Source organism: Lissotriton vulgaris, chromosome 2_1 (genome assembly GCF_964263255.1).
Source record: "Lissotriton vulgaris chromosome 2_1, aLisVul1.2, whole genome shotgun sequence".
NCBI classification, from domain to species: Eukaryota; Metazoa; Chordata; class Amphibia; order Caudata; family Salamandridae; genus Lissotriton; species Lissotriton vulgaris.
In genome coordinates, this window is record NC_141687.1 from 169,618,504 (window position 1) to 169,630,557 (window position 12,054).

Below are 12,054 nucleotides of genomic sequence, written 5' to 3' on the forward strand. Positions count from 1 at the left end.
AGCTCACAGACCTCTCTTACTGCCTCGGTCTGGCGTCTCCTCCACCTTCCGGATAACCTCAGCTCCTCGCTAATTCCCTGGCACAATCTTCTGCACACTTGGACCGCAGGAGCAGAATAGGTGGGGGTAGTCAGGAGAGTTGTCTCCTTTGTTGAGTGGTGACGGATGATGGCCAGATAGATGGGCAGAGCGGCTTGGGCTACAAAGCTCCTCTAGCTCACGTTCTCCATGTTCGGCCGCTAGCCACATACCTGGAAGGAAACATTCTTGACGTACATTTAAGCAATTGGGGGAGATGTGTATATTGCTACAAAGAAAATTGCCCATCTTAAAAAACTGTTTAGGTGTGGAAGGCAGGAAAGTTTTAAATACATTGCCTACTCCAGTAAATAGAGATGCTAATGGGTCAGACCATGATGGTGCAGACGTGTATCAGGATGTTCTGTTAGCTCTGGAAGCGAACTATAGAAAAAAATTAAGTGTTGTAGTAGTAAGACACAAGTTTGTTTCACGTGGTCAGGAATCTGGGGAGTCAATTGGACAATATGTAGCGACTCTACTGAGGTTGGCTGGTACATGCAAGTTTAACGATTTGAGAGATCTTGGACTTGAAGGAGCCCACATTAGATAAAACAATTGATGTGGTGAAACACATGGAAAATACTTCGAGTGAATTAAAGAGTGGAGATGGGGCAAGTCAAACTCGGGGTACTAAACGAGAAAATAAGTTCTAGGGGAAAGCAAAACCTGTTCCAAAAAAAGTTTGTCTTTTAGATGTAGCAAAGACTGACATACTGAGAAGCAAACAATTGTCCTGCTATTAGGAGGAAGTGCTTTAAGTGCAACAAATAAGGTCATTTCCAAGAGTATGCAGAATGAGCACAACTAGAAGAGGGAGTAAATATGTTGAGAGGCATGGGGTCAGATTATATTTATGTAGAGTCAAACAATAGTGACTCTACATAGAAGTGGTAGAATTGTTGATGGTAAACAAAACCCTGAAAAAGTTGCTGCAATGTCTGGTGAAAGTTCATCTACCAAAGTGTTGAGTGGGTGTAAGTGGTGTGGAAGTATTCTTTTGGACGGATACTTGTTCGCCTTTTACCATTATTGACAAACCTACCAGGGATAAACTAAATTCCCTAAACTAACTCCTAAAGACATGGAGCCAGAAGGTTATTGTGGCGAGAAGTTATCCATACTTGGATATCTTATCAAAGATTTAAAGTTTCAGGGCTGAAACACATCAGCTAAAGTGTATATGGTGGAGAAAGGGATATCACTTCTGGGCTGGAAGGATAAAACAGGCATTAGGGATTATTCAAGACCCAAATTATCCTCGACAGGTATTGTTAACTCAAGATAATTGCAAATGGGTTAAGTTTCCCAAGCTATTTAGTGGGGATTTAGGCTGCTCGAGTAAATTTGAGCATAAGATTATGCTCAAGGAGATTGCTAAACCTATGGTGCATAAGGTGCGGAATAATCCATTGGTATGGAGGGGTGCAATTAAGGATGAGCTGCAGAGATTGTATGAAAATGGAGTCATATACCCCATTGAGGCTTCAGAATAGCTGTCCCATAGTTATTGCAACAAAAAAAAACAATGGCCACATCCGCATGTGTGTGGACTTAGGAGATCTAAACAAATGCATATGGGGGGATTGCCATCCTTTACCTCGTATTAATGAAATGTTAGCAAGAGTCTCTAGAGGTAGATATTTTTCTACCTTGGATCTGTTCAATGCCTACCACCAAGTATGTTTGCATGCGAAGTCGAAACATTTAACAACATTCCCCTGAAGGGGGATTTCAATGTGTCCGCATGCCATTTGGTCTAGCATTCGCGTCAGCAGTATTTCAAAGAGTGATGCAAAGATTGTAGGGGACATGAGTAACATTTTGGTGTTTCAGGATGATGTCTTGGTGTGGGGCGTAGGTATGGAACAACATGATGCAATACAAAAGAATGTACTGTTGAGATTGGAAAAAGCTGGTGTTACGATTGGTTTGGAAAAATGCTGATTTTTACTTCGGACATGCCTTGAAATTTAGTGGGATCAAGCCAAAACACAATTCGGTATAAGCTATAGAGAAGGCTCCTGCTCTGCAAGATAAGGTCCAATTAAGGTAATTATTTGGGCTGGTGTAGTATTACTCCAAATGTGTACATAATTTTGCTGAGAGAGTGCATACTTTGCATGAATTGATGTACAAAGGTGTAACCTATTCTTGGTCGGAGGAATGTCGGAAAGAGTTTGATACCATAAAAAAAGAAATTGGAAAGGCGGTAACACTTAAGCCATTGACCCTACTGATAATACTACTGTTGTTACTGGGTGCGGTTTTAATGCAAGAACACGATGGTAAAGAGAGGGTTGTCGCATTTGCGTCAAGGACACTGAAAGGGGCATAGAAAAGGTACTCTGTTACAGAGAAAGAAACGCTGGCATGATGGTGGGGAGTACAACATTTTCAGATTTTTGTTTGGGGAATCCAATTTGAACTTCGGACAGATCACAAACCGTCATTTGACTTGAACTCTATTGCAGGTGGTACGAAAGTCACACAATGCATTGCAAAATGGCTGCATCGCTTACAGGAATATCATTTGTCTGTGAAATACGTTCTAGGTATAAGAATCAAATTATGATTGCATGTCCAGGTTGCCTCCTGAGGGTGACAGTGATGTGGGTGATGATAAATGGACAGTTGCAGACATATCTGAAATCTGTCAAGCCATTGAGGAGAAGGAATGGAAGAAAGGTGTGGTAGCCGATTCTGCATTAAAGAAGGTGATGGATATGTTGCCTAAGGTGTCCGGCTGGAAATTTGATGATGACTTGATTCTCTAGAAAAATGCATGGGGAGTGGTTGTCGTTAGTAAACGATATTGTGAGGAGGAATGACAAATTAGTGGTTCTGGTTGGGTATAATGCATGAGGGACATGGTGGCATGTCAGCAATGAAAAGGAAGATCAGAATGGAGTTCTGGTGACCAGGAATGGACAGGCAAATTAAAAGATAGGTTAGAGATTGCATTTCATGCATGTGCAGTGACAAACGCATTCACTTAAGGAAACCACAATTAGTCCCGTGGAATGGCCAAAAAAAGCATGGGAGAAAGTTGGTATGGAAATCTGTGGTCCTTTTGATTGCTTGGGATTGATTGATTGATAGGTTGGCCATTGTACTAATGGATTATCATTCCAAATGGCTGGATTTTGCTCGAGTAAATTTGAGCATAAGATTATGCTCGCTGACGTCAGTTCTATTCACAACTTTCCCATCTAATAATTTGTCCGCCCACTGCCTGGAACGATGGCTTGGATATCTATTCAAAGGTAAGGAATCTGCAGCTAGAAGTTGCTATCAGATGAAGTGAGGTATCAAGCAAAGCAGGACCCCAGTTTATCATCCAAAGGGAAATGGTATTATTGAGGGCTTCAACTGCATATTGGGGGAAAGTTTGCAATTGGCTACGACAAATAACATTTGTTGGAGAAAACACATTAAATAAATGTTGTGGAATTACAGAACATCCCCACATACAGTGACTGGGGAGACACCTTTCTGTTTGTTGAAGGGAAGAGTGCTTTGTACAATATAATGGCAAAAGAGGATACAGAAGGAAGCCTTGCATGAAAAGGAGGACATTTATCAATCACAATATCCTCAAAGGCACAATGAAAAAGTGATCCAAAATGGGTAGAAATTTTACTGAAGGCATGTTGGTGAGGGTGTGTTCAGGAAATCTAGTGAAGAAGGTATTTTTCAACTTGTCGGATCCTAGGAAGGTAGTGAATGCATGGGGAAATGTACTGTTGTTGTCTGATGGAAGATGGTGGAATGCCAGGAGAGGGGTGTCGTGTTCTGAGGCTTAAGAGTGTGAATGCCTGAGAAAAAGGGGTGACAGAGAATGTGGACTTGGCATTGGTGAGAGGAGACTAAGTGGACGATTCAGTCAAACACCAGTGTGGTATAAGGATTATGTAGTTATTTAGTGATGGTAACAATATGTTCAACTGCTGTTATGATGATGCAAGGTTTAATGTTCTAATGTGTGTCCCTCTTTTTTGTTTATTAAGAAAAGGAGATATGTTATGTTTTAGAATTGTAAAACACTTTTCTTCTGGTGATAGTTGTTTAGTTCTGATGCAAACTGCATCTTGAACTCCTGGGAGAATCTTAGAGCTAAAGGAGTTGCAGAGGATCTCCGGCAGCTCCAGGGGCCGTTCCGGCTTACAATTAAAGATACCTTTCTATAATTGGCGTGTCCTGTGTACTCAAAAGCTGCGTAGTTTATATCGCAGGGGGCGTGTGGAGAAATGATGACCGCAATGATAGCATAGTCTGACCAACCTAGTTACATTCGCTGGAGGAACTGCCTGGATGTTTGAAGCCAAATATAAAGAAATGATTGGCTAAAAGGAGGGGGCATGTGATTTCCTTGAAGGAGGTTTTGCTTCAGTCAGGTCTGCAGAACAGGTGAAAGGTGGTATTCTCAGAGGGGAAGTGATCATTGGGAGTTATAAAAAGGTAACTGTTAGAGGGTCCTAGAGAGTACATCACATATGGGATGACAGCGAAGTAATGGAGATATGCTGTTTCTAACACTATTTACATATAAATATTCCAAAAGGTAGTCCTAAATAGGTTTATGCCATGCATCATAAAACCTTTAAAATAGCTGTTTGACCATTTAACCATGTCCCTCTTGCTTCAATAATTTTAGTCATTATTGTCCCCACCTTACGGAAAAGCTCGTCCACGGAGTCGGTGCAGGCTTCTTTTCGTATGATCTCTACAAGCTGCTGTATAAAGAAGGAGCCAGTACTACGATCTCTCCACGATTTAGTGTCTGTTGGGAAAATGGACAGAAGTCATCTTGCTGTATGGGAGAGAGGATGGATGGAGGCACAAAAGTGATAGAGGGGTCATCCCATCATACAGACAACCCTAACACATTCAGAGATAAATAGAGAATTATGGAACAAGCAATGCAAACACGTTGATTAGAGTCACCTACTTTTCTTAGTGCCTTTCACTCTATATTCCCCAAAAAGTGCTCCTTTGACTGTTCATGTGCACTGACTTGCCCGGTCATGCTCTGCTCTGAATAACATCCAATTGCTGCAACTCTGCTACCTGGAACACACTTACTGTGTTTTTTCTGCTCCCTTTCAAACCCTCAGGCCTGGTGTTGGATCTGGATTCTGGGTTTAGAATCCAGTGATGTTGGAATGTGATAGTTAGAACTGAACAGCAGTTGTAGGGTTTTGCCTGACTGGTCGGTCATGTTTCCATCCACTTGCGTAGATCACAATAAGGAAAAGGAAACTCCTCCTAGGTGTGTGGTGCCTCCTTCCATTGGCTTTCCTCAAGGGGTACAAACCTGTGACTAAATCGGCTGGTCCTGGGATGGGGGATTGGGTAAAGGAAAGGAACCATGAATCTGTAAAAGTGAGACGTGAAGCTTCTCAAAAGAAGTATTCGGATGGTGTGAGGCAGGAAAGGGTTCAAACCTCGTACATCAAACCTGGATATTGTGTCAGGGTTCAGCTTCCTGGTATTGGGGTGAAAGGTCGTTACAGGTTTTCGAAATCCAAAAGAGTGCCTAGAGTCAAGAACCGTCTCATTATGCAGGACGATAACAAATGGTGTAACAAGTACAGGTTATTAACTCAGTGGAGTGAGGATGTAATTGCGAGTGGTGATGGGAGTGTGTTGTGTGCCGAGAGTACGGATGTGTTACGGTTATACTTACAAGGTTCCAGGACTATGTGTAGTGTGTTCTACACGTGTCCTTCCTGAACGTTAGGACTGTGTGCAGTTGTTAACATGTACTTCTATTTCAGTAGTTTCTCTCATTTCACGAACTTCTGTCTCATTACTAATGTGGGTGTTCCATTGTGTGTTTTTATTTTGCAGATTGCTTTTACGTTTTATATGTTTTTAATTAGGTTTGTTATAATCAATATAAAGGGGAAGATGTGTTGACACTGGATTTTGAGTTTAAATTCCCCGCCTGGTCAGTCATGTTTCTACCCACTTTTGTGGATTACAATAAAGACGTGGAAACTCAGCTGTAATAAGATAGGCTGTAGCCGAGATGTGATGATTTAAGTAGGTTTATTGAAGATTATAAGTTTGAATCATAGAATTAATAAAGCCCCACCAGGAGCAGCTCTCTTGATGCTCAGCCCTCTCCCCCAACTGTCATCCATCCACCAGGCATCCCACACATTCTTTCATTACATCACACACTCCAACATTCCAACCATTCATCCACACAGGCTGAGCTGCAAGACAGGTAAACGGGGAAGGTACATGGCATCCAAACAAGAATAACACACCAACTTCCCCCTTAAAGGGACGCAAACAAATGAATAATGTAAACATAGAGCATGGTCATTCTAAAATTGAAACTCACATTGTAAAATTGAAACTTTCAATAAATGCATAAATGAATCCAATATGATCACCTCTTCACCCCTTTCAAATAAAAAAAAATGGGATTGTTTCACTACATACTTTGGCACTAAAGTTTTTTTTAAAAAATGCAAGAGATTGAATTCTATGCCACCAACGGAACACACTAGTTGGCCAGACTAGCATGGTGAAGGTAACAGAGATGTCAACAATTTAAAAAGAATAGCGAAAATGTAAAGCACAAGGGGTACTCTAATTCAAATAAATAAATTGGTAGCAAGTCACTCACAAGAACCTTGCGAAAATGAAAAACACCCATAGAAAATCATAGCTAATAGCTACTGCAAGACATACTTAACTTAATTACAATTCCTACTAAGTAATGTGTACACAACGTGCTGTAAATTTTTGAATATGTAGGTGACTAATCCACTGCAGTAATTTCAGTAAAAGTGGAAAGTCACATGCAAAGTATTATAATTTAAAATAAAACATCATACACTAAAATGTGTAGGTGACGATTTCACGGGCAAAAGTTTTAAGTAAAGGTGGAAAGTCACGTGCGAAATACTATAGAAAAAATAACAGGTAGAAAACAAATGGGTGATAAATCCACAGGCACTAAATGGTGGAAAGTCACATGCTAATATGCTAATGCATAGCACTGTAAATTAAAATAAATTAAATGAATATCATGTACTAAAGGTCAGAAATCCAATAGGCAACATCTTAATTAATAGTAAGATATGCATTCATTCCAAAATGGAAGAAGGCGGATTATTAAACGTATACTTCAATTCATGAAGCTTTCCAAAAAAAATGAATCATATTGATAGCAATGGAATAAAACCACTAAAACAATAGAAGTTACCTTTAGTATGCCCAAATAAAAAATTAACTGTAAATATTAAATATTCAACGAATTAAAAACGCATACCACAGAAAGCATTCTTAATCCCATGTACAATTAGGCATAAAAGTAATAAGACCTCTTCTATAATGATGTACAAAACATATGAAAATCTAAATACAGTCCCCCATAAAACAATACATTAAAACAAATGAAGTAGACACCATTGTCAGGAACAGATGAAGGACTGTGTTCATAATTCGGAGGCTGACTTAACTCCTTGTTAAATGCAACTGTTCCATTGCAACGGAAATGATCCATGACCTGCAGCAATAGGAGCACAACAATACATAGAAGAATTTACACGGAAAGGTTGCCAAACGTAAGGACTCGAACTGCCGAACAAAATAAGCATATAATTATAGCGTGCGCATCGCTGGACTTAGATGTGCTGAATTAAATAAGGACTCTGTTTAGCGTGTGCAACACTGAAAAGTCGGACGTTAGTATGATAATGCCATTGTTGTAAGGGATTAATGTAGACTATGACCGCAATAAGTCATAAGCGTGCGCGTCGCTGTAGAACTGTAGAACTTGACACGCTGGATTAAATGCTCAGAAATCTGCCGAAATCGTCCCAATCAAAGGTAATGCTATGACAGGACCGGAGGCTTCTGATTATGCTTTCTCATTTCTTTACTGCAAAACACAGCAGCAAATTAAAGTAAAACTACACATGTAAAAAACTAAAATCTCCATGAGGCTTTGAACCACGCCTCCAATGTAACGTCCAATCACATCATGAACAAGCATACAAAGTAGAGAGACACTAATCCTGCCTCCTCTTTCTTTGCTGCTCCGCAGCCCAGATAAGTGCCTCTCTACTCTGTCATGCTTTACTTGTGTGCTTAATGTTCATATCAAATAGTATTGATTGATATTATTATGGTAATTGCCATATTTGAACTTACATTGTGTTGTATTGCTGAATTGCACTCGCACCGAGTTATTTGTGTTTTAGATCATAGCGCGGCACCCCTGCCACGCTCCGTTTTCCTTCCTTTCAGGCCCCTTAGTTTTAGCGCGTGTTGCGCTTTAGGTCCCTCTCCCCCGTGAAGCTGCCGGCAGCCGCGGCTGCATTTCAGCGCGTCCCGCGCTAGGGAGGGACTTGGCCTATCCCTGCGTATACAGAACAGGGCGATGAGGAATAATATAATGACGCGTCCATGGAGGACCTCATTGACAGAAAACTTGATGCTAAACTTGACAAGGCCCTTTCATCAGCCCTGCTTCCCCTAGCCAAAAAATTAGAGTTGCTAGTCCCCGACAAGCCCAAACCCCTTCCTAGCCCTAGCCAGGATAAGTCCCCCCCCTCCAAAGAAGGGCCCAGACCCCTCCTGGCCTCATGTTCATTCCTACTCTAAATTGTGTAAATCTAAAGAGGCCTTCACAGACGCAGAACCCGACCCGTCCCGGTCCCAGTCCTCTCCCGTCATGATCGTAGATACCACGACTGACACGGACACCGATACTGATTCCTCACAGGCCTCCAAGCACCGTAAACGCACCAAGAAGCGCAAACATTCCTCTTCCCCGGTCACTCCTTCTCCCTTCTCCTTCGACCCCTCGGACATAGTCCACCCCAGATCCTCCTGTGGCAGAATACCTATAATCTCATCTGCGCAAAGCCTTTGACAAGGAAGTGAGGGCTTGCCTGAAATCAGAGTGCCCACGTCCAGACCTTGCCCACAAAGTGGCCATGACCCCTGACATTGACACCTCCATGACAACCTTCCTGAAGAAATATAAGAAGGACCCACAGAAGGGGATTGATCGCGTGCTTAGAGCGTGCCAGGACAAGGTCCTCGACCTTTCGGGCCCCTTGGCATAAATACTGGAATTGGCCCTCCAGGCTCAAGAAACGGGTGCCGCAATCCATCCTGAAGTTCTTGCTGGCTGGGCGCAGCGAGCTATCTGCATGCTTGGGAACGCTAACTGCGCCCTTGCATCTGAGAGAAGGAAGTCTGTCCTATTGCGTATTGATCCACAGCTGGTTGAGTTGGTCTCTTCAGAGCCAGGCCCCCTGGCCGAGGGGCAACTATTTGGTGACAAATTTGTTAAAGACATTGCGAAGTTTGCGTCCCTTGACAAGTCACAAGCGTCTCTGAAGAGAGTTCTGCATCAGGTCTCCGGAAGGGCCGGGCATGGCAGGGGACAATCGACCGGCCGCTTCTCTAATAACAGTCCCCAGAGAGGATACACCCCTCGACGTGGCAGAGGGGGATACACCCAAGAGCCTGACCAGGCGGGATTCTACCCGTCCAGATCCCGCGGATTCAGAGGTCGCTACAATCGAGGGGTCAACCGAGGCTACAAGAACTTTGATAATCAGTCCTCTGGTAAGTCCGGTGAGCCCTGTGATGCCTCTGGGAGGCAGATTGAGACATTTTGTGAGGTCTTGGGAAGCCTTACGTCAGACGTTTGGATCCTTCAGACGGTTTAAGGGTATTGCAAAGAGATGATAGAGTGTCCTCGTCAAACCGTCCCTCCTCACCGTCTCCTTTTTTCCCATCTAGAGCAAGGTTTTATAGACTCAGAGCTGGAAGACTTGCTAGCCAAACAAGCCAATGCTGTAGGACCCTTCATTCCAGGATGTTTTTGCAGCAATGTCTTTTTGGTCCAGGAAAGGGGTGGCGGCCAGCGCCTAGTTCTAAATTTGAGAGATTTCAACCCTTTTGTAGTATATCGTCACTTCAAGATTGAGGGTATTCACCTCTTGCGAGATCTCCTGCTGGAGAAGGACTGGAAGGTCCGCCTGGATCTAAAAGATGCTTACCTCACGGTCCCCATTTGCCCCTCTCATCAAAAATTCTTACAGTTTCCTTGGAAAGGGGGGTATGGTACCGATATCGTTCACTCCCCTTCGGCCTCTCCTCAGCACCATGGGTGTTCACCAAGCTACTCAAACCGGTGGTCTCTCGCCTTCGCGAGATGGGGGTGCGCCTCATTATATATCTCGACGACATGCTGATTCTGGCGCAGGATCGGGATCTCCTCCTCTCTCATCTGGAGTGGACGACGACCCTGCTACAGAATCTGGGGTTCATTATCAATGTCAAGAAGTCTGTGATGTTACCAAGCCAACAGATGGAATTTCTGGGCTTTATGATAGACTCAGTATCCACTCAACTCCTTCTTCCTATGAGCAAAGTCAGGTCCATAAAGAGGGAAATCAGATCCACCTTAGACTAGGAGATGATTTCGTTGAGAGTGCCCGCGAGAATTGTGGGCCTCCTGGCTCCTCGATCCAAGCTGTCTTCCCAGGACCTTTACATTACAGAGCCCTGCAAAGGCTAAAAATCCTTTATCTGAGGAAGAACTATCATTACGACCATCTCATTCCCTTATCCCAGGAAGCTCGAGAGGAGCTTCTGTGGTGGTTGGAGCACATGACAGCTTGGAATGGGAGAGCAATCTTCGGATCCGCCCCGGACGTGGTGATCGAATCCGACGCTAGTCTGTGGAGTTGGGGCGCTCGCTGGGGAGAATTTACCACAGGAGGAAGATGGTCCGCAGACGAACTCAGCTTACATATAAATTGCCTGGAGCTGCTAGCAGGGTCCTTTGCCATCAAGTCTATCTCACCACTGAGGAGCAACTGCTGCATTCTGCTGCGAATGGACAATGTCTCAGCGGTGAGATACATCAACCGCCTTGGGGGGGCGAGGTCCCGCATGCTGGTGCACATTGTTAAAGAATTTTGGCAATTTTGCCTGGATCGCAAGATCTCGGTGGTGGCAGAATACCTGGCCGGGAAATTCAATCAGGTAGCGGTCCTGCCATAGAATACAACATTTTCTAGCTATCGCAACAAGAATTTTAGATTCTATTAAGGACACGGAGGAGAGGATTATCCCACCCGGTGGGACAGTTATTCAACTGTAAAGTTGTGTTGATATCATACTGTTTAACAACTTTTATGTCCGCCCAAAGACAAATGTAGTTATGGGCTCCCTTTCTCAAACTTATTTTTCTATTGTAGGAAATGACTCCAACAAAAGTTGAGTGCCTTCTCCGGATGGAGTGGACGTGTCTTCCGGATGGAAACAGACGCTTTCGCTGGTGTTGGATTGTTCTCCGTTGAGAACCTATTACAGGAACTGTTAATTTCTCAGTTGAGAATTCAAAGACTTTGTTTGTTCTTATGGGACTTCTTCGTGCAAAGAAAGAGGAGGCAGGATTAGTGTCTCTCTACTTTGTATGCTTGTTCATGATGTGATTGGACGTTACATTGGAGGCGTGGTTCAAAGCCTTGTAGATTTTTACATGTGTAGTTTTACTTTCATTGGCTGCTGTGTTTTGCAGTAAAGAAATGAGAAAGCATAATCCTCGCCTCCGTGTCCTTAATAGAATCTAAAATTCTTGTCGCCATAGCTAGAAAATGTTGTATTGGAAAGTACAGAACATGGTTGGCAGCGCTAAGTACATAACATGATTAGCAGCGCGCGTTAGGAAGCTGTCTGAATAATTGATAGAATGACGTTCACAAGATGGAGGCACGGAGGGTGACGCCGTGCCGGATGGCTCTTGGCGTCACCATGCTGTAAAGAGATCGAGATGGCAGATAACCATGCGAGGAAGTGCACGCGTGGTATGGTAGCAATGGAATACATATGTAAGAGTGCGTGCGTTGAAGGCAGCTCGTGGCAATGACGGGAAGGAATGACCAGTAATGGTCAACTGTCACCACATGCACAAGTTAAATGTAGCAT

At 43.3% G+C, this 12,054-nt stretch overlaps 1 protein-coding gene across 1 annotated transcript in view; it reads right to left on the bottom strand.

Annotated features, from left to right (window-relative positions):
* LOC147729766 (caspase-1-like) overlaps nucleotides 1-12,054 on the bottom strand; it is a 793,050-nt gene that overhangs the window by 181,235 nt on the left and 599,761 nt on the right. The window contains exon 7 of the mRNA XM_086954652.1: nucleotides 4,752-4,861. Coding sequence (XP_086810778.1) covers nucleotides 4,752-4,861 — 110 coding nt within the window. The remainder of the gene's footprint in view (nucleotides 1-4,751; nucleotides 4,862-12,054) is intronic.